The sequence below is a fragment of the Nanorana parkeri genome, unplaced genomic scaffold (assembly GCF_000935625.1).
Source record: "Nanorana parkeri isolate BGI_ZX_2015 unplaced genomic scaffold, ASM93562v1 scaffold124, whole genome shotgun sequence".
NCBI lineage: Eukaryota > Metazoa > Chordata > Amphibia > Anura > Dicroglossidae > Nanorana > Nanorana parkeri.
In genome coordinates this window covers 526,846-550,956 of record NW_017306392.1, presented here as the reverse complement: position 1 = coordinate 550,956, position 24,111 = coordinate 526,846, and the positions used below count along the sequence as shown (strand labels likewise).

The window sequence follows — 24,111 nt, the reverse complement described above, 5'->3', positions numbered from 1 at the left end:
ATATATATGTATATATATATATATATCGCATAAAAAGGGCAGATTTATTATATTAAATATTCATTTTTGGGAAGCTTAAGTATCTGAAACAGCCATTCATTTGTGGTTAGATTGTTTAAAATACATTTTGAATAATATTTGCTCGTGGGTCTTGTTGGTAGTTGGGCAGCACCATGTGTATTATTTACTTAATTGTGCTGATAGCCATGCCTGCAGTTGACCTATACTTGAAACGCATTGCCTAATAAGATAATTTGTAATGACACAAGTCTTCATTTGTCTCTCAGGTCATCACACAGTCTACATAGGAGTTCATGTTCCCAAGAGCTATAGGAGGAGGAGACGTCATAGACATAGAACCAGCCACAAAGACAAAAAAGATAAAGACAAATCGGAGAATTATTCTGACGTTGAGAAATCTGATACTGAAAATGCAGATGACCACGGATCCAACATCCTTAAGCCTCTCAGTGAGTAAATAGCCAGCCAGTTTTGTTACATTTCAGTACAATGAAATTTATGAATGTCATTCTATACAGTTATTGTTTAGCAAGCAATTTACAGCAGGTTTACCCTGAATACATGCAATGTTTGACCTGTACTAAAGCTTGACTGAGTCAAGGTATGTTCCTAGACACAAGTATTATCAACTTTATGTTTAACATTCAGTTAAGCTGAATTTCATATTTCCATAATACTACTATAAACCTAATGACAGTAACTAGCATGACTTCAGTTTGTAATGACTTTGTGTTAATAAAAATCAATGCTGGGAAACATACTGTAATGTTCATAGTAAAACAAAAGCCATTATAAAGTAATTACTGTTAACAATATGTTTTTCATGTAATTCCATTAAGCCCATTATTACATCTATGAGTAAATTGCAGACAATGTTAAAGTGACCCTGGCTGTCATGTATGCAAAAATCCCCAGAAATGCATAACTTGCAGAACAAGGGCGTACATATTTGCCTTTCTTGCTGCCCGTGCCACCAAACGCTTCTCTGTTCAGGGAGAATGGTTCCCCGAAGTCTGCTGGGATATCAACACTATCCGTAATGTCAATCTTTTTGGTCCCCTGCAGCTTTCACTGGTTCCTCCTGATGACCTCCACATTACTACTGTATCCTGTAATGGGTGAAGGGTCAGCGAGGAAGGGCTGCAGAGGATCCAGTTGATCGACGCTGCCAGAAGTTTCAGTTTCCCAGTGGACCTTATGGGACCATTTCTAGTGATTGGAAGGGAATTCTCTTCTTTACAGGTATGTGTATGGTTCCAAATATTTGATTATGTGAGAGGGTCACTTTTAAAGAATTCTGTGCTGAGGAAAATATGAAGATTGCCATTTCCGGCTTGCTTCTGAAAATGCAAGTTGCTTGGTTGTCTCTGACATCAATACTTTATATATCACTGACCCAGGAACAACATTTACTAAGAAATAACAGTTACTAAGAGTGTACTGAATTCAGGAAACCACTCCTTTTTAGGATGCCAGTCCATTGGCTATCATGTTTGTCTGTTGGCTTCAGCCCTTTCTGAGTCATTGGAGTTGATTAACTAAAGGCAAATAGGTGAAGGGAATTTTCACCTTGCAATTAAATTTTCACTCAGCCTGGTAAATGTGGTAAAAATTTACTTTAAAAAGAATATACCATCATGTGCAAGTAAAATTTTAAAAAAATATATTTTTGCTTGCACAAGATTGGATAATGCAAGTCAGGAGCAGAGCTTCACCTCATTCACTAAGCTAAGGGAAAATTCCCTTGCAAACTGAACAGCCAATTTGCCCTTAGTAAATCAACCCCATTTACTCAGAACACCTATGTAGATTTGAGGTTATGACTTCATTTTGACTTTCTATGCTGCATGCTTGTTCTACATCAGTGACTCAGAAATTATAAAAGCCAGATACAGCCAATCAACTCACTTTTTTAGAAGAAGGTTAACCATGGCAGCCTCCATAGTTCTGTCAGTTTAGGTTTTATTAAAGGTTATAAACTGCTTAGGGCTAGTTCACACCAGCCACCGTGCGTTCCGGTCTGATTCTTGCCTGGAACTGTATTGCATTGCGGCCGGCTCACTTTGTTGTGGGGCGGAAGGGAGCATGGCGGTGCATTAAACTCAATGGCACCACAGCCACTCCCTCCGGGCCGCAATGCGATCGGCCGCATGGGAACACGTGGCACATCAATGCCTGCGTTTTTGTCCGGTCAGAAAAAATTGTGCTTGTAGCATTTTTTCTGACTGGATCGAACCGCAGGCATTGATGTGCCTTGCGGTTCTGTGTGGCAGATCGCTTTGCGGCTGTAGGGGGTGGCTACAGTGCCACTGAGTTCAATGCACCGCCACGCCCCCTCCCGCCCCACAACAAGGTGAGCTGGCCGGAATGCAATCCAGTGCGTTTCGGCCAGAATCAGGCCGGAACGCACTGTGGCTGGTGTGAACTAGCCCTTAAAATGACAGCTTACCCTTATATATATATATATATATATATATTTGTGTATATAATATATATATATATTATCACAGTAATTTAACCCATGATTAGTTGTTCAACACAGTGTTGTTTTATCTGTGCTCGGTCATATGCCAGTGGGTGTTCAACTGTCCAGTTTAATAATGGCGTATTTTAAGGCTCTATTCACACCTAGGCATATTTTTGCAGCTGATTCAGCGTGACAAAGTGCTCCACCCAAGGAATCCCATACGCCTGTCGCTCAAATAGTACATGAGCTACTTTTGAGCAGATTTCAATGCGTTTTGTCCCATAGACTCAACAGAAAACGCTTTCAACACACGCATTGCGGGGTTTTTTTTTTGCAAGCTTTTGCGCCCATTTTGCCCATTCACATGAATGTGCCAAAATCTGCTCACCAAAACGCACGTAAAAAAACGGTCAAAAAAGACGTGTGGAATAGGTGTCGCCTAGGTGTAAATCCAGTCTAATTGTCTGTATCTCTTCTCTTTAATCTTATGTTCAGGCTCTCTAAAAGCCAGCCAGACTATTTTAATATTTATTCTGTATTCATGTATTTTGCATTCTCTATCTAATTACTTAATAACGAAACCAGTGATGTGTTCTCTTTGAGAATTATATTGATATAAAATGGACACTTCCTATTTATCACCTTGAAAACCTTTTCCATTATTTAAAATAAAAATCCAAAAAAAGTAATAATTTCCCCATTATCTGTGTCAGCTTGTAAATTATGTTATCGTAAATTAATCTGATGGGGGTGTGAATATTTATGTAGTAGTCACTTCCCATGTAGAGGACAACTCTCTGTAGGCCATAGAAACATCCACACCATGATACCAACTGTGACACAGGGTGGTGAGGTTTTAACATTTGATTAAAATGTTACTAATTGTATATATAGTATCATGTATGTAAGAAATAAACAATGTAATATTGTAATGACAATGTGCACTGATATCAAGTACCGTACTCACTACAAGTACAGCTACTTTTCCAGCTCCAAGACTAAACTAGAGAAAAATTCCAAAGTTAGGAGGCAGCTGTCATTTGTAAGGAGCACACGGAGCTCCATCTGTTTTTAATGTATGGTTTTGTTTTTATAAATATAAATAAAGGAATGCAACGATACCATTTTTGCAAGTACAAGTAATGATACTTGCCCAAGTACTTACAGATACAAGTACTGATACACTTGTCATGTGACAGTTTTTCTAAAACAATATCGACTAATGATTTCAGGACAGTGGTGGAGCGCCAGAGCTAGGTCCCAGCTGCAACCTCTGCAACCCTGGTAGGAAAGTACTAAGTATCGGCACTGGTACTCGAAAAGTATCGTTGCATCCCTACTATAAACTATGCTTGGTTTTGGCAGTCCTTACACACCTACGTCATATTTTGATATACATTAAGCAATCCAACTACAAATCCAACCAAATAGATTTCTGATGTACTGGGATACAGTTCTCTGTGAGTGGTAAATCTCTTTCTGTTCAGCACTGGTTGACCTATGGCTGAGATTTTTCCCATTCGTTTGCAGCGTAATTGAAGATTTCTTCTGTTTGACACTCTTAGAAAATTGTAATTGTTTGGCTAAATAGTATTCAACTGCATTACTGAAACAATTCTTTCACTGTGCAGGCAGGTATATGAGCAAAGTTTGTTCACTATAGTACTGCACATGTGTGGTACCTAGACAGCTGGAAAATGTAAAAGAAACATATTTGCGGTGTCAGAATCCAGATTTACATGAATACGCCTATCTTTAGTCTTGCCATGTGCATGCAGACCTATTGAAGTACCCATTAGTTTATTCCTAGCATCTATTTTTTTTAGGCTTATATCATATATGTGTTTTTCTGCACTACTTTATACACTACTGACCTGGCAATTGAATACAAAGCTATTCTGTTTTCCAAATCCCTCCCAGTCTCTTGTTTTACAATTGTAGAGTGTGTCTCCTAGCCTGCTCCATGGCACATAGTGTCTCGCCACTGCTTGTAATAAGCTGCTGATGAGATACAATTGTTTCTTTGATGTTGATCATTGAAGCTGGTAAGTGAGTTAACATACTAATTAAAGGATTCATTAGTCTATCATAAGATTAGTAACATCTCTTAAATGAAAAAAAGCAGCTGTCCAAAGTTGTTGTTTTATTTCATAGATGGTCAGTTGTTTAGAACTGTCCAGATTTTTCTTTTGTTTAATAAGAAAATAATAGTTATATGTTTGGTATATTGCAGTGAACGTTATTGTTTTAACATGATTAAAGTCAGTAGATGACCAGCGTAGGCTACTTCGAATCAACAAATTATTAATTCAAAACGAAAAAAACTGTCCAAACAGATAAACTTGGGTTGTAAAGTAATAAAATGTAGTTGGTTGAGTTGAAAATTTAGGGGGTTATTCACAAAGCTACCGGATCGGCTAAGCCGAACCTCCGGCAGGCTACTCGCTGCTGTTCGGTTTATTGTTATAGATGCCGAACAGCAGTGAGTAAATAGCCGAATGCCGATGAGTGGCATTCGGCTCGGCTGTTCTGCTCGATCCCTCTGTGGGACCGAGCAGAACAGAAAAATAGTTAAAAAAGTAGAAAAAAATAAATAGAAACCGATTGTGTGGAGCTAGCAGTGACAAATAGTTCCGCCCAACTGTTTTCTATTGGCCAGCGGTTCTGCTGCCGTCCAAAAAAAGAAAAAAAAAAAACTCTCCTGGGCACTCCAGGAGTCTCCCACTCCCGGCCGCCAAGGAGAGAAACACTGCTTTTTCGTTTTTTTTCTTTATTCTGACACGGAGCAGTGTCAGAAGAAAAAAAAAAAATTTTTGGCCATAGGAATGTATTGCTAGATTCCTATTGGCTATTTCAATTTGCAATAGCCAATAGCAAACTAGATATTGTTCCCCCCCTCTGCTGCTGTCAATCAGTAGTTGTGAACCTGATGGAGATAGCCGCTCGGCCACGTTCGGGAGCTGTATGGGCTATAATGAATAGCACGTACAGCAGCCCTTCGGCTAGATCCTTCGGCTGCTTCGTGAATAGACCCCTATGTTCAGAGGGTCACCGCATGCTTTACACTTTTCCAGGCAAGAGGCTCCTCAGCCTCCCCCTAGCGCAGCTCTGTCAGTTCTGGCACTGAGCAGCCATTCAAAATATGCTGCCCGGTGCCGAGTGTCATCCTAAGGTGGGATAGAATGCGGCTAAGGCATATCCATGTGTGCATTGCTTATAGCTCCATCATGGGTCCTGTAGAGGTGCCTGGACCAGAGTGACATCACATTCCGGCTCCCAGCACCTCTACAGGTCACAGCACATCAGCCCACACTGGACCCCAGGCTGAGGATCCACTCCAGTTCTTGTAAGATAGGGAGACTGGGTGGATCTTGAAAACATTGTGTGTGTCTGTCAGTGTAGTTGATGGCCGTTCACACTAGTACAATGCGTTAATTGCACAGTCCCCTGCGATTAAAACACTGTACCATGCAAAATCACACCTACCTCGCATTGTGGTGTGGGAGGTGTGTTGCATTGCCATTCATTTGAATGGAACACCAAATGAACCTCCCACCCACAGTTTGATCGCTCGCACCAGAACGAGCGGTACCGCAATGCCGTGCTTTCCAGTGTGGTCCGACTTCGGTCATAACTTAATGACCAAGGACAAATGTGGGTCCTGAGGTTACACAGGTTGAGAACCGCTGTTCTTGTAGGTTGTCAATATTAAAATTGTTTAAAACAGTACCTGCTTAAATCACTGCATACATAACTGGCCTTAGTTATGAGTGACCTGTGTGGTTGTAAAGGATGAAATCCTGTGATTTGCAACCACAGTGGCATTTGCACTTCATTATGTTGTGTGCAGTAGGCACTAGATACAAGTAATCTCTCAACTGGGGCCCCTGCTTTTCCTCCTCTTCCTTTTCTCATTCTTTCCCTATTCTAAAGGCTGGCTAACCATCCTAAAAGTTACCAAGGTGACGAGGAAGCTTCTAAAAAAGATTCCAAGTTGCAAACAGAGTATAAAGCAGGGTTGCCAACTCATCCTTTTAATCAATGCCACATAAATTACACAGGTTCTGTGGATGACTGAATCTAGTTAAGCACACAACATGTGTAATGTAGTTATGTGTTGGTAATAAAAAAAGATGTGCTATCAGACCACTAAGCATGATTTTTTCTCTTCAATTGGGGGGAACAGGGGACCAGACATGCTGAACAAGATGCCATAAATCCAGTTCTTACTATTTACAGCCAATAAATACTTTTATCCCTTTCATTAGTAGACCACAACCAATATGTAGTCCAGGATCTGCGAACCTAAAAAATGTGCCTGTGTCCAACTCTTAAAGTGGCAATGAACTCATTAGTTAAATCTCATGAAAACATACAAGTACCTTAACTATTAACAAACATTTATTTTATTTGTGTATCACTCGGCTGTAAATACTCAAATCATCTCTGAATTCATACTGACACTGTCCTTTCCTTTGGAGGGTGACTACTTTTGTTCCCCATGGTTCATGTGTGTGTTGTAACGTAGCCACCGCTCCAATCTCACTCATATGATGGACTACAATCTCAGTACAAATTAGTAAACTAAACATGAGATTGTAGTCCATCATGGGAGTGAGCTTGGAGCGGTGGCTACTTTACAACACACACAGGGACCATGGGGAACAAAAGAAGCCACCCACCAGAAGGAAGGACAGTGTCAGCACCAATTCAGAGATGATTTGAGGATCTACAGCTGAGTGATATACAGATAAGATAACATTTTGTTAACAGTTAGGCTCCATTCACATATAGCATTTGCGTTGCAGCGCGGCAACGCAGATGCTAAAATCTATCATCCTCACTGATTCCGCTCGTTTGCAGCTATTATATAGTATAAGTATAAAAAAATCACGCTTGGATTATTTTGCGGGCTGCATGGTTTTGTACCCCTCCTGGAAAAGCACCTTGTCCCCATGCCAATGGGGGCAAGGGCCTCTTCCCCACAAGGCCAGGGGCGTTGAGTGTGGGGGTCTGCGGGCGGGGGGGCTTATTTGCATCCAGGTGCCCCTTTAGTAAAGGAGGCACCCAGATGCTGCTCCCCCTCCTTGTGAATGAGTAAATGGTACTTGTACCCCTACTCATTCACTAAAGGGTTAAAAAAATTAAATAAACACACCAGGCATTTAAAAAAAACCCACAAAAAATTTTGACAATTCCTTTATTAATAAAAAAAAAATCCCCGAAATTGATCCAATTATGTATTCCAGGCGTCAATCACATCATCCAGCATTGTCCATGACGACAGTTGAAATGAAAAGAAAACCCAACTGAACCAAATGGCTCCGGCGGCCGACGTGAGCCGAAGGATCAGCCGTAGCTATGGCTAGATCTTTCGGCTCCTTAGTGAATAAACCTTGTAGATTGTTGTGTTTCAACTACAGATTATTTAAAAAAACTGACTTAGACAAGCCTGTTTCTTATATTTGAACATGTTCCAGACTTTTGAGAGGCAAATTCATGATACCTTCTGTTTTCCAAGTTAATATAATATGATAGCATATTACAGACTATGATACTGCTTTGTTCAATCACCAATACACTTTCTGTGAAAATAATTCCCTGGAGCCCGTAGAACCTAGAAAGTCTGTCACAGAAAAGTGATACACCTGTTACCTGTCAAGACAAGTAGCCAGACATCACAGTCTGTGCATGAGATCCTATCAGTGGGTATACCTAGGACACTCTTCTATTGTTAATGTTGAGTTAATTTGCTTTGAATCAATAATGACTGTACCTAGCAAATAAAAACTGGGGCAATACGCTGAGCTGGGACATGGTCACATTTTTGAATGAAGAACACTAGGAATGTAAAAAGTTAACCCTTGTAGTGGAGCCACCCCCACACTGCAAGGGTTAACTGCTTATTTTTCTCTAGGGGGCAGAGTACAGAAAATATACTCACCTGATCCTCGGTCTAGCAGCAGTTAGCACTCACCTCTGACTATGGTATGCCCCTCGGTGTCCAGACGTCTGCATTAGACATAATGATGTCAGCAGGGCTTAGACCACTAGAGCTTGGGGGAGAAGAGGCTGCGGGGACATATATATGTGTCTATATATAATATATATTTTTTTTGAGCCCTTATACCAAAATGAGCAGTTAACCCTTGCCCTGTGGGGGTAGTCACATGTTTTTTCATTCCTGGAGTTGCAGTTTAAGTAATATCAGACATTACCCTGAGACATCTAATGTAACAGTATTCTAACATAGAAGCACAGGCATACGTTTCTGCAAATCCACTATTCTTTCTAGTTGTGCTATACTGACCTGCCACCTGAAGTACAAGATATGATCCTTCAATCTCTATATCAGCCTTTCTCAACCAGGGCTCTCTAGAACCCTAGGGTTCCTCCAGAGGTTGCGAGGGTTACCTTGAACATTGACAGGCTGACCTCTTGCCTAATGGTGTCTGCAAATTTCCAGCACCAATGTCACTCTGCAGAGACAGCGGTATGGAACCAGTACCACTGACACCACTGACACCAATAATTTACCCAGTTATTTCTCTCCTTTGCTCATCAGAGACATATTTATATGATGTGTATGAAAAATCTTAACTTTTTTTCCATATCAATCAAACAGATTTTCTTTTTTTCCTTTCCAGGACTCTGTAGAAGAATTTAGGAGTGGTTTTAATGATTTTTTTTAAAGGGCATTTTAGTTATTTAGACACTTTTATATATTTAGCCATAAAAGTGGCCCTAGGCTAAAAAGTAAGGTCCGCTTTGCTCAGTCAAAAGGATTTAAGAGGGAATGAGAGAGTAGGGGTGTAAAAGTGATCTCATTATCTACCAGCTGTAATGAGCAGAGATGTGTTTCCGAAAAACATGACCTTGCATTCAACCCTGTTGATTGCTGTCACTATGGCAGAAAGTGAGGGCAAATCAACTTGAACTTTAAATGAGTGTATGTTTTTATTTTACTACAGTAGTAATATACTTGTCTCCCTCTGTAAAACATGACTGGTAGTTATGGGTTGACAAACACCTCAGTAGTTTGCATCTGTAACCTATTTGTGTCAGTCACCGCTTCTCGGTGCATTTTGTTATTATGGAGAATGTACTGTTATATTATACAGCAAGCATCATGCTGGGCTTTTGATTGCACCCCAAAAATACATGCTTTCGGCTTGGGATTTTAGAAAACAGGAAGAACATGAGTGATAGCTTCTTTGATGACAGCCAGATCTAACAAGTTGACAAGCTGAGGCCTTGCAGGCGAAACTAAAAAGAAAAAATAGGTTGGCAAGCATTTCTCCACCTCCTTACATCTTTTTAGCATTGAATATATTCCTATCCTGCTGTAAAGAACATCTTGTGATATAAGCTTTGAGCTTGCAGCAGCAGCGCCTTTGTATACAATGTAATTGTCCTAGAATTGTGTCTACTGCTCTGACATTCCGCTTTGGCGCATATAGGAGCTTGAGCGATGTGAATTTCGCTTACAACATTTTCACAATGAAAATCCAGATTTTCCCTTGAAAGTAAATTCCACATAATCTTATTTGCAAAGTTAGAGTTTAACAATAGTCTTCTTTCATAGTTTCAGCTTATATAGTGGTTTACCCAGAAACTGTGTTAGCAGGTTTGAGCCAGTAGCATGGACCTCTTCTTGGCTGCACTAGTTCCTAATACTCTGGCTATCGGAGTTCATAGAAAAGGTCAGTATGTAGAATTTTGTTACTCAGAAACAGGATTGCTGAATTGTGACTATAATTTAAAGTTACCAATGTTTCATTAATTTTTTTTCCTATTACGGAAAATGCGGACCTTGTACAAACAAGTTGAAAAACACTAGATGATACAGGGAAGTAGATGTGTGATAGCCCTATGTCCAAAGGACAATATTACAGTGCAAAATGTAATAATTCATAGCATCCAGTAATTAATTATCTGTTGAATCAGTAAATTGGACTCTTATTAGCTTCTCTAGTTTATTGTGCCTTGTACACTATCACTGCACTTTTAACTGGCTTATAGAATCAGTCAATATGCACCACATACAGGCTTATTTCATTAGGTAAAAACAATTTTGCCAACAAATCCCAGTTCATCTTTCACTGATCTAATTTCACTTTCTGTACTTTGCATGTCGTTATTGTTTTTTGTGCCGTTAGATAGCACTGGCACACTGACTCTATTGAGAAACTATAAAATAGTTGTTACCCAAATGTGGGCTGATTATGTAAACAATAATCAAATCTGCTATAGTAGTTGAGTCATGGACACATTCAATTTATTATTAGTAAGCACAAACTTTTATGAACAAGAATATTTCCGACTGAAACAACATTTTCTGAATTCATAACATTTATTTACCAGTTGGGTTCAGTACAGGCTTTAATGGCCAATCTATACCGCTAAGTATGTTTAATACCAGGATTTTGCAATATTTTGAAGGGCCCATTAATCAAGCTCCTAATATTAAACATTTGGGTTGATTTTTCCTATACCATTGTTAGCAGCCATAACAGTTATTTCATAACGTGAGCAAAATTTGTGTCTATTGTTCATCTTAAGTTTTAGACATGTCTAAGTAACTACAATACATTTTACTGGGCAGATGCATAGAGGGGAATTTATCAAAACTGGAGCAGACTAAATCTGGAGCAGCTGTGCATAGCAACCAATCAGCCTCTCTTTTTCATTTTCAAATTTTAAGGTGGCCATACACCTTACAACCATCGCACGCCTTTCGTTATGCGATGGTTGTAAGGTGATTAAAATTTCGTACGACCTACCCATCTTGGACATGCAGATCGTACTTGCGATCATCGCAAGCCCTCCCCGCTGAGGGGAGGGCCTACAGATGATTGCAATGGTGAGCGGGCAGTGTGCGCTTGCACCTCGGCCCGTGCGGCTTTCGTCTTGTGATCGCGCTACCAACCCGCCGAAAATCGTACGATTTTCAACGGGTTTTCTAGCGTGCTCGGAAGACGAAATTGTGTGACCTTACAGTATATGCGGTCGCACGCTGCCCATACAGTGTGGATCACCCGCGATTATCGTACGATAATCGTCAGGTGTATGTCCAGCTTTAACTGAACAAACTGAAGATAGAAGCTGATTGGTTGACATTTAAAGCTGTTCCAAATTTTGTCTGCTCCAGTTTTGATAAATTCCCCCCCATGGATTTTCTATTGAGCAGATGAATATACAGTTTAAATACATTTGCTGGAACAGTGTTACTGAAGAATGTTTAATTCTGGGGAGCACCAAAGCAGCAGTAGCTCAGTTTGGTCAAGAACACTTAAAGAAGAACTGCGGCTAAAAATGTTTTTATCTTTTGAAATGGGGCTACCCCTGTACTGCAAGCGTTCAGTGCTCGTTTTTGTCTAGGTGCAAGGAGAAAAAAAGTTATACTAACGAGCTTTGCCGCCTCCCTGCTTCTGTGATCACTGAAGGGTGTCTACTCCTCTGCTGCACAGATGGCCTGCTCCTCAGTGTCCTCATGGCTATGCACAGTCTATGCACAGAGCGTGATGACACCTGGATCCTTAGATCACTGCAGCAGGGAAGAAACATTTTAGGCACCGGTCTAAGAACAAGCTGACTCAGTTGCTTTGGTAAGTATAGCTTTTTTTTTCTTTTTTAGTACCTAGACACAAATGAGCCCCACTGCAAGGGTAATAATGTTTTTTTTTTCTGTAGTTCTTCTTTAGGACACCCCCAGCGTACTGATTAGATAGTAAAGGAGTAGCAGTACACTGACGAGGCCATCCCTCTGCTCATTATCTTCTCTTCTCTTTTCACTATGTTCTACTGCAGCAGGGCCTAACTGGGTCATAGAGATGGTCCTCTGGACTGTATAGGGCAGGGGTAGGCAACCTTGGCTCTCCAGCAGTGCTGAAACTACAAATCACATAAGGCATTGCAAGCCACAGGCATGACTCCCAGAAACATGATGGGATTTGTAGTTTAAGCACAGCTGGAGAGCCAAGGTTGCCTACCCCTGGTATAGGGGAATCCAGGAGACTTATATTTGGTACTTACACCAGAGGCATTGAAAAATACCTAATAATTGAAATGAATAAATAACTGCATTAACTGCTTTAACATACTGTATACCTTTCTGGAGTGTAGCTTTAAGCCTGTTGTTTTTAACCTTTAATATTCAGGTGGTAGTTGATTATGCTTTAATGATCTGTTAAACTAGCTTTACTTACCTACCTTTTTATGTGGCGACATTCACAAAATGAATTTACATGTACTGGTGAACCCTTACTGCATGCCCATGTAGAACAATTGCTGTCTGTACAAACTCCAGTCAGGAAGTGAACACCAAGATACTGGTGAGCAGTGTTTTTGTGCTGTCACACAGTGCTGCCTTTCATGGTTGCCAAGTCCACTCATTCTTTATTTCCGCCTACTGTTTTCCACTTTTTCCCCTGTCTTCTCTTAAGATATTTCTTAGCCTTTCCACATCAAGTGGCATCATTTATTTAGTAAATGTAAACGTAGTCTTTTCCCAGCGAGAAAGAACTGGCCTTATGAATAGATCTCCCATTCTCTTGATGTCTATGCTTAGCCAAGGAGACAGAAGTGATGAGAAAGTAAATGAGCAAAAGGTCTAGGAAGGCCCAGAATGTACAAAGACCTTATGTAACAAGAGCAGTTATGTGCGGTAGCCCAGAGAAACTAGTCATAAATCATTTTTTACGGGTCTGTTTAGACCTAACTGCTGAAGGTTGTCTTATATCTGAAGGTACGTTATGGGTTACTGCACACTGTTTTAAAGTGGTTTTGCAGTCAGCTTATGGTAGATTGAACTGAAAGGGATGTAGGGCTAATGTGGAATGCCAGCTAAAACACCTTTCATCATTAGGGTTGAGAAAGGTTCAAATCTCACACACACATATGAAAGGGAGGGTCCAGGCAAAGGTATTACCTTTCAACATTGGTGGTTCAATGGAATACCTTACTCTGCACCGGGCTCCAGCCTAATGAAGAGGTCACAAAAAATACTCTTAGCTAATGTTAATTGAATGGTTTGGCTTTTTTGGTCTTTTATAATGGACGTAAGATGTAAAAAAAATGCCCTTGTATGGGTGTTTAGGGAGCACAAATGCGGGAGTATTGATTTGTAAAGGGGCTATAATGACTGTCAGTATCTCTAGCAGTCTCATGCAACATCTTTTAACCATCTCCTGTAGTATGTCTTCAGTCACCAAACCAGTGGATGTCAGCTTACAAGGTATAGGGGGCCTCAAGTGCAGTCCCTGATGTCTCCAAATGGACACATATAATATTTGTTATATGCAGTGCTACAGAAGACTGTCATAGATTGAACTCTTACTAGAGGAAATGGTCAGAGAGTGTTCTAGAGGAGTGGTTGGAAATTGAAGTCATGCTGTAGGAGACAGTCTGAGACTATGACATGCCACATGAAACTGCTAGAGATTACTGTTATTAAAGACCTTTTCAAATCAGTGCTTCCACTACTGACTGTTGGGGCCCTTGGGCTGCCTTTTAAACACCATTGGGCTGCATGTGATCCTCAGGTCACAGGTTGGGCACAATGGCTCTAAACCACCCCCTTTTGTAGGTCCTCTGTCTCTGACTGTCCTTTTTCTGTGACAGTATACTGAATATTATATGTGGCCCTTGGGTAGTGTTAAGGACTTGGCTTGAGGCCTCCAGTATCTAGAAACTTGATCACCATTGCTCTAGGCTGTTTGCACTGTAACTGAGGAGTCTTTATCTGTGTCTTAGAAGTAATAAATACTATTTCTTTATAAGTGGACACTCTATGGGCAGCCATTCTCAGTAACTTGGAAGTTTGACAATAGACTCTCTAATAATTCACTCCTTTTTGATAATGAAAATAGCAAAAGTACAAAAGTAGGTTTTGGGGAGAGTTATGAATACAAATTAGATTGTGTACAAGCAGGCTCAAAAGCAGGTTGCTGGTCACAGTCACAGGTCAGGTGAATATCAGTTGTGCAATGAAAGTGCTGAACTGTAATCCATAGCAGCTAGTCAGGCCAGTTTTAGCAGTTTACGTGTAGTAAGGTTAATGAAAGCAGATCAGCAATTAGTTTCTATGAATTACTGCACAATGGCACCAAATATTGCCCAATATATTTAGAAAAATTGTATCTTGTACCTTACAACGTTCTGAGATGAGAATGAGAGACACCTTCCGGCACGAAGTATATGGGCAATGGGCACACCCCTGTCATGCCCCAAGTTATGCGGACCATTAAGAATGTATATGCCAGAAATGATTGGTCAAACTTACGGGTCTATTCACTAAGCTGCCGTAGGCAGCCGAGTGAATGACCGACCTGAAGTAAAGTGAGCCGAACACTGAAATCAGCCGTACATCGGCTTGCTTCGCATGGCTTCGGGTGCAGAAGGAGTTCGACTCAGCCGATCCAACATCTGGATCGGCTGAGCCGATCTCAGCCGAGCCGAGGCATATGCGTTCGGCTCGACTGAGCCGCTCGGCCACGATCTGGAGCTGTACGGGCTATAGTGAATAGCCCGTACAGCACCCCTTCGTGTTCTACTGAACCGAAGGGGTCCTGGGGCCGATGCTAGCCGAAGGATCAGCCGAAGCTATGGCTAGATTCTTCGGCAGCTTCGTGAATAGACCCCTTAGTCTTTTTTTTTCACTATATTTTTTTAAACTTTTATAGAGATACGATAAGGTTTTAGTGCATTTTTTGAGGTTAAAAAGAACCTTTCGATATATAACTGTACATCAGACCAAAAAGAGGGACAACTAAGGAGAAAAGAAGGACAGAGGAATTTGGGATTTTTTTTTTTAAATGAGGGGACGGTTGGGAGGTTTGTTTTACTGTCATACTCCTGTGTGTATTAAAATGGCAGTACAGGCAGTCCCCAGGGATGGAATTAAGTCATTTTGCATTCCCTTTCAAAGCAGGAAGTGAATGCTCTGCAAGTGTACGTATTGTTGCTGTAAACCCTCACCCTCTGTAGCCGTATGAACAGTAACAGCATGCATTTGGTAACCGAATAGTTCTATAATACAGTATAATATGAAAACAAGTTCAGATCATAATCGATGGCATGGCTCAGGACATTAAGGCATATCAAATCTATAGGACCCAAGCATATCTGTTAACATGTTGCTTGTATTATTTCTGTTGTCACCATTTTAGCAGTGATATCTCTTTTAGGCCCCTTTCAGATGGGTGGTCCAATCAGGTCTGCCAGTCAGTTTTTGATCTGATTAGAAGCCCTGTGTTAGTCTATGGGCTATCCCTTTACATTTGATTACCTCCGACTTCGTTTGTCAGAGTAAAAAGACAAAATTATTTTTTGGCGGAGCTGATGCACGTCTGTTTAGATCCAGCTGCCCATAGACTTATTACTGCTCCGATCAGCAGTATATCGTCCACGGATCCCCTGCTGACCAGGACAGACAACACTGTGTGAAAGGGGCCTTTTAAAGAGATGTAAGTGCTGAAATCTTTAAAAGAGGTCAGTAGGTAAATCAGATCTTCCCTGCCCATCTATGTCTGAAATATCAGGTTTGGGTGAACTAACACATTAACATTTCCTTGTTGTAAGCTTTATTTAATTATAATGCTTCCTTATAAAATTTCTCATATCTCCAGATATTATATGTGACTTAACCTGTACATGACTTCTCAGATCAGTCCACCGGCGAGTAAACAGAATAAATCCTTTGGTAAGCTAATGTTGTACTTCTTATCCGACCAATGCTTATGAGTGATTCATATACGCTCACCTTGGCTGCTCTACTTCTGGAGATGGTCCAACAACTGAGTCTGATCAGTGTCACAGTATAGCCAGAGCAGAGGATGTCACTGTAAACACTCACTTCTAGGTGACAAAAGGTAGGAGCTACCCACATGATTAAGAAAAGGTATTGCTTTCAGTGTTTCTTTATACAGAAGCCTGTAGAAAATAAAAAGCATTGTACTGGTAAAGATTAGACATGTGCACTGCCAAAAAATTCGTTTAGTTTCGTTTCGTTTTAAATTCGGATTTGTGTTATTTCGTTTTTCAGGATTCGGGTGTGAAAGTCAATTCGGATTCGGAATTCGGATTCGGAAGAAATTCGGTAGCGTTCGTACGAACGTTCGTTTTCTGTTCTTATTCGTTTCTTATTCGTTTCGTTCGTTTGCAGCAAAAGTGACATTTGAGGGGGAAAAAATATTTTTCTCCTTCTCTAATGTCACTTTGCTCCAACGAACGAAACGAATAAGAAACGAATAAGAAACGAATAAGAACAGAAAACGAATAAGAACAGAAAACGAACGCTACCGAATTTCGGAAATGGAAATTCGGATTCGTTTGCATTCGTTATGTCTGTAATTCGGAATTCGGATACATCCGAATTTCCGAAAATTCGTCCGAATTTCGATTCGGAACAAAACGAATCGCACATGTCTAGTAAAGATGGTCTATTTTTTATAACACTCAGTTTTATGCGAAAATATTATGCACATTATACACAATTGTCCCTTTTATTTTAAACAGAAACATCCAGAATTATTCTTAATTTTTAAGTCGATTATTCGTTACTTCTCTGCCAATTTTCTTGGGGTGTGTGTATTTTTGTCATGGATGTTCCCACTAAAATGCAAATATGAGAACATTTTTTACATTCAAACTATCTTAAAGGAGAACTATGGGGTTAAGGCTTTTCCCCATAGTTCTCCTTAGGGTAATGTGAGGACACAAACTAGCATCCTCCCGTCACCCTAAGCTCAGTATACCGCGAGCTGTAGCTCGCGGTATACTGAGACGCCGCAGTATACCGCGAGCTGCTGCTCGCGGTATACTGAGACGCCTCCGCTGAAGCGGATCCCGACAATTATGCCGGGATCCGCCCAGCTGCATGACTGACAGCTGGCTCTGCCTATCTAGAGGCAGAGCCAGCTGTACCCGCCCCCCTCCCCCGTCCGTTCCGCCAGTCAGCGCTGGCAGATCGGAGCGGGGAGGGGGGAATCCAGCCCCTCCCTTGTCACGGCCCTCTGCCGTGACAGGATCGAGAGGTGAGCGAACGCCGGTATGTGTTCGCTCACCTCCCGATTTACTGAGCCGACCTGTGACAGTCTCATTGTCACAGGTCGGCTAGAACTATGAGGTGAGTGAGAAGCACTCACCTCATAGTTCTCCTTTAAATTTTCTCCCTATAGATTCTTTTGTCTATTGGAAGTTTAACAAACAAACTGTTGCAGTCCAGATATTCAGGGTGTGCAACTCCGGTCTACCAAGGCTGTACACAGCTCAGGATTCTGGGACAGACAAGGTCCTTTTAAATTTTGAACCCTCGAGTCCAGCCAAACCATTTATTTATTTTCATGATCTAGGGTTTTATATCCCCGCATTAGTCACATGTTGTCATATGTTGTTCAGTTTTACCAATGTTCTTTTCAGACTGTTAGGCTTCGTTCACACCTAGTTGTCCGCATATTAGCGTGTGTTTTGTCTGTCGTCTCGTCTAGTGTGTTTAGCACATTTTTCCATTCGCTGGACGTGTGTACATGAAGATGTGCGTTTTAGTGAGCAGATTGAAATACATTGCTGTGAATGGACAAAACGCGTGCAAAAAGAGCACAGAAATGTGCAAAATGCTTGTGTCGCGCTTTTCCATTGCGTTTCAAGTCTATGGGCCAAACATGCTGTAAACTGAAAAAAAAAAAACCTCATGTACTCAGGGCCGGATTTCCCACATGGCCAACCAAGGCCCGGCCTCGGGGCAGCAGGGAGTAAAGGGGCAGCAGGGTTGTGGAATTCTTATCTCTCGATGCCTGGGCGAGTAGTTGTTTTCTACATTTAGCCCTGCTTTCAGTAAGCAGAGCTAAATGTACAGCGGGGAAGCCACTGCTTGTTTTGTACAAGTAATCTTGGCAACATTGTATGCAGCCTGCATACAGAGGGGCGCATTGAGGAACCTGGCCTTGGGGCAGCAGAGAAAGTAAATCCGGCCCTGCATGTACTGTTTTCCCAGCGTTCTGCATTCTGCGTTTTAGAGCTTGCGACAAAACTCTCAGGTGTGAACAGGGGTCATTGAAATTAATGGGATTTCTTGTGTTGGGAGTTTTGTCATGCTTAGCTTTGAGTGTCAAAACACATAGCTGTGAACAGAGACTTATAGAATGCTGAGAGTTATAGTTCCACAAAAACTGCAGTACAGAAGAGAAAGAGAAAGGTATAATTCCTACCTGTACAAGAGAGGCTGCTGTGCAGTGCCTTTAATTGCTTCAAATACACATATAATGACAGCAGTCAGCAAAATTGAAGCTTAGTGCTAGAGATGAGGTTGGGCTTGGTGCAAACCCAGTTTGCCTGATTGTGCCCAAGCCCACTCAAACCTCTGACTGCCGCCCCCCTCCTCCTGACCGAATCAATTGTGGGGAGGCGCGTACCCCACCCCGCAGCTATACATCACAAAAGGGCAGGGGGAACACTGCCATAACTGCTACCACCAATGGGGTCGGGAGGAGGGGGTAGCAGACAGAGTTTTGGGAAAACTCAAGAGAAATGGGTTCACACCACACACGGCCTTGTCATTACTTAGTGCTATAGATGTTACCTCTTTAGACTTGTGATGGGGGCTTGGGTCCCCTTTTGTGTACGTCCCATAATTTGTAGCTCCTACTTTTTATATAATGCACAGGGCATATTTTTCTAGAAGAAAAATATGGTTGTTGTCGTTTGCAACAAATCTCAGTGGTTACTATGAACAGTTCAGAATTGTTTTCTTGACACGGTTTACAATGGCACACAAAGGCTGTAAAGTGTTTATGGTCTTGTTTCCACCTACAGGTGTGCATTTTGCTGTGCATAGCTCATGCTCATGTTTAAACTCATTGCAGTGTCTAAGTTTTTACTTATTTTTTGTATTCATATTGAACGTTAAGAAATAAACACTCCATTAAACTCTATATAAAACAGTGTATTCCGCTGCCATATATTTTAAAGCATTCTTGAGTGTTGCACAGAAAAACAGACTTGCTGCATATTTATGCAACACAACGTACCTGTTTGGTGCGAACAGTGCACAAAGAAAACAATTGTTTTCTATCTGTCCTTGCATCAAGCAATACATATCACTGCAGCTCAGTGGACATGGAGGGAACATGTCCTTATTCCTTTTTTTCCATGTGTCCAGAACTGAATATCGATATATGAATCATACCTTAAAGTGTGAAGTGGAGGAAGTCATTCGTTTTTATTTCCTGGCACTCGCTGCTGCCAATCATAACTTCCCAGATATGCAGGAAGTAGTGGAAAACAGAGAGTGATAAACAGAGTTGAGTACAGAAATCAAAACATTTTTTAAAGCTTGTTCATTGAGACAGTAAGACTGGGTTTTCACTTCTCTGTTCCTGCACCTTGCGTTATTGCACATGCGGTAACATGCATTTTGCCACTGGTTAATGTACATTTTGAATGGCCTGCCAAAGCAAAGGAATGGATCAAAAATGGTCATGCAGCATTTTCTTTCTGATGTAGCGTACCGCAAAGCATGATAGTATATTACTGTGTGTTGCAGTGCACTGCAAGACCCCATTCACACTGAGCTACATAAAAAAAAGAAGCTTTTTCAGCACTGATTTGAGCTGAGTGACTTTGAGAGACATTGAGCTACAGTGCACATATTGTCGAGTTACTTTTGGCATGGACTTCATAGCTGCTACATTGATCTGTATCCGATCAAAAGCGGTCTTGATGTGACATAATTCCTCTTCTTGTTTCCTGCTTCTGTTGCTGCGACATTAAGCTGCACCATTAAGGTCTATTGGGCCAAATCGCAAGAAACCTGCTGAAAAATAGGCCACGTTCAAGCGAAAAGCTTGAGCTACAAGCTACAAGCGACATTGAGCTGTGAGATGTAAGCAGCTCCATTGAAATGCATTGGACGAGCTACATTGAGCTACATTGTGCTGATGTTTGAGCGATTTTTGAGCTGAAATCGTGCTACAAATCGCCCCGACCCCATTCACACTGAGCAATTTGTAGCGCTCAAACATCAGCTCAATGTAGCTTGTCCAATGAATTTCAATGGAGCTGTTCACATATCATAGCTCGCCTGTAGCTTGTAGCTCAAGCTTGTCGCTTGAACATGACCTATTTTTTGGCAGATTTTGTGTGATTTGGCCCAATAGACTTTAATGATGTAGCTCACTGTCGCATATTACCAGCGATTTTGCGCAACATTGTCGCGCTACAGAAGTGTTCGGATTGCTCAGGTATTTTGACAGCCAGCGGGGCCGCCTAGCAAGAAACTGAAGCTTAGCCCAGTGGGAGATTGCTCCATCCACGCAGTTTAGCGTAGATGGAGGGATCTGCTGCACTTTTTCCATCTGACCATAGAAAATCTACAGATAATCTAGAGGTGTATGGCCAGTTTTAGGGGTTAGTTTAGGGAAGGGGGGTTAAAGCCCAGTTCCAGCTTGGGAAAAGAATGCTTAATTGGATTCCCCAGCAACCTGTAAAATAAAAAAAACATCCTCAGCTGCTGCTATACTTGCCTCCTCTTGGATGCTGTGCTATGTAGACTGCCAAAAAAAGAACCGTCTTTATTTCCAGCAGAATCCATATTTCGGATGCCATGATGCAGAGCAGTTTCAAATTAAAAGGAATATTTTTTTCTATAGTTTCTATGGATATTAAAGTCTTTATATTTTTACATGACTCCAACAGAGACTTGTCTTCTCTGTAAAACTGTTTACCTACAATCTCACAGTATGTTAATCCAAGATCTGGAACTGATATTGTGTAGCTATAATTACCTAAGCCAACTTAAATCTTGGTCTAATTCTAGCCAACACGTTCACGTGAAATTTCTGAGGAGCTGTGAAAGCCAAGAAGTTTTCTGTTTTTACAGCAATGCTGTCTCTCCCGCAGCTGTGCTTTCACCACCACCACAAATACAATCTATGTCAGCATAAAAAAATAAAGAAGATTCTCTGCATGGCTGAGAGGCGCTGGATTCGACGCTGTTTGTCAGTATATCTATTCAGCTTTCATAATGAAGAAAAGTCTTGGAGGCAAAATAACAATCTGCTTTTTTTCTACTTATCTAGCTACAGCAAGTTGATTGTTTCAAAGAACATGTCTAAAACAACAAACTTTTGTACTCTTACTAATCTATCATCACGTCCGAAAATTAATTATAAAAAACAATTCATATAGTATATAATCACTGTGGTCTGTCTATTTTTTTTCTGTCTCTGTCTCTTTGGGGAAATATTCTTTCACTTCCTGTCCCAGATAGGCAACAGGAAGTGAGACAATTGGAATCCTTAGGCCATTGTCACTGGAACAGGTGTCACCATTAAAATATTTGCTCTTACCTACTGTTTTGTTAACAACTGTAAAATGATGGATTTTCCATTGCTTTCTAAGGGCCCAGTCACACTATGTGGAGTGACTGACGTTTTTTCCGCACCAGGTCCAATGCCAGGGTCATTCCTATAATGACGCAGCCTGAGGCTATTGCCTCAGGCAGCATCTCTTTGGGTCACATGAAAGGGCGACAGGCAGAGTGGCATAATGGGCATAATGTGTGCCGCCCCCTTTTCTTGCCAGAGTGTCCTACGTTGTTAAGAGCCGGGCGGGGAGGTCATCTCAGGTTGCTGAGAGCCTGCAGAGGGTGGCATCACTAGCACCACTCCCCCCTTCTCCAAATATGTGTACCCCCTGCACCCCACCCACCCCCTCCTCAGGTGTCAATAATGCTAGAGACACCCCAGGGTCATAATTATAAACATAATGTGATGTGCAGTGCGACAGGCTGTGTTAAAATGCAGATATATTGCATTTTTTTTAGCAGCACACTTTATGCCACAGGAGGTCACTGCACCACAGGAGACATGAATGGAGTGTACACTTTGTATGCACTGAATACAATTACTAAGAGAAACAAACAAAAATAAACAGTGTCTTGCATTGTGACAACACAAGATGCCTCTACTCACCACTGCCATGTAGCGGACATTAGTCACAAGTGTGAACGAGCCCTTAATTTGTGATAATGGTCACCAGTGAAAAAAGAAGTGCAAATCAACCTAGTGGGGACACAGAGAGCAATAAAAACTTGACGGGTTCTAATCCTTTCCTACTCTGTCCAAAATGTTTTGGCTAGATAAACCATTTAACATAATACCTGATGATCCTGGCATGAAAGTCCTTGTTTGGGCACTTCCTGCTATAAAGTGACCGCTGTCTCCAAATATGCTTCTGCATTGCCATCTTCTCCAACGCTTCCCTGGTTGAGACTAAAAGAAGGTGTGCTGCCACATGTTTTCCTGACATTGTCCACTGTCGTGACTGTTGGGAAGCCAGTCCAGAGCAATGATATGCAGCTGACGATGGAGCAAGTTCATGTAGATAGGAAGTGATTGAAAAAGGCTGTAGGAGATAAACAGCATTGAGATGCAAATCAAAATGAAAATGTACAAAAAATATTTTATGTGAAAAACAAAACAAAACATGGCAATTGTTCGCAATACTCAGTGCATTAGTTAACTAAATTACACCCGGTCAGCGTTTAGGTCTACTTTATTCTTCTAGGCATCCTGAATACCTTAAATTCCTATCCACCACACTTTACAGCTGAGCTCAGGGGAAACTTTTTTTTTTTTTTAATATATTCTTCAATAGTCACAGAGGAAGTAGCAGTGAAGTAATTTCTGGGCTGCACATAGCCTGTACAAAAAGCAGAGCTGTGGGAGGGGCCTACTAGGCCCTACCCACTACAGGGTGCCTGCAGAAAACCACAGGAGGGGGCAGATGCAAGACCGGTCACCCTGCACAAGGAGAGAGCGGCAGTGACTGGTCTTTATTACAGACAGCTTTTCTCACTGGATTACTGCAGAGAGCGGGAAGAAATATACAAATTACACCAAGATTCAAGTAAGAATACACATGACTCTTGTATTTAAACAATAGTTGCTTATCCTAGAGTTCAACTTTAAAGGCAAAAATTTATAAATGCACACTTCTCATAAAACAAAAACATGTGCATTTATTATATAAGTACCGTATTTATATTTTGCATTGGGGCCAGTAAAAGCATTCCAAGTGCGATCGGTGGATCGTGGGTGCAGTGCTCTGGCTTCTGCAGATTCTCCCTCCCATCCATGTCCGTACACACATTCAGTAACATGGACTGGAGAAAGAAGTCATGTAGTACAAATCACTTCTACTTTCCCATTCCTCCACTGCCATAGAAAGCTGTGTTACTATTTTGTTTCTTTGGTGGTGGCTCGTAATTAGTCTAACACCCCTATTTAGAATATAGCAATTATTTTCATTTTTTTCTACACAAAAGATCTCTAGCAGATTAGTGTGTGCGTTATAGGCTTTACAAACAATAGGGTCAAGCCTTGTGCACAATCCTAAAATATAGATGAGAAGTATTTCCAAGAAAAACCCATTTAATGTTTTTATACTGGGACTTTAATGAACCCTGAGATTTAGAAGTACCGCTCAGAAAAGTGATAATCTTTTTATTTTCATTTAAGGTCTTTGCTAAGTCGTGGGAAACTATTATACAAATAGGCAAGAACAGACGAATACAGATCATAGTGTGTGTATATTTTCATAATGTGTGTATATATATATATATA

At 41.1% G+C, this 24,111-nt stretch overlaps 1 protein-coding gene across 1 annotated transcript in view; it reads left to right on the top strand.

The window, feature by feature from the left end:
• Positions 1-24,111, top strand: part of SLC4A4 (solute carrier family 4 member 4) — a 208,718-nt gene that overhangs the window by 76,886 nt on the left and 107,721 nt on the right. The window contains exon 3 of the mRNA XM_018553578.1: positions 288-470. Within this exon, the coding sequence (XP_018409080.1) occupies positions 288-470 (183 nt within the window). The remainder of the gene's footprint in view (positions 1-287; positions 471-24,111) is intronic.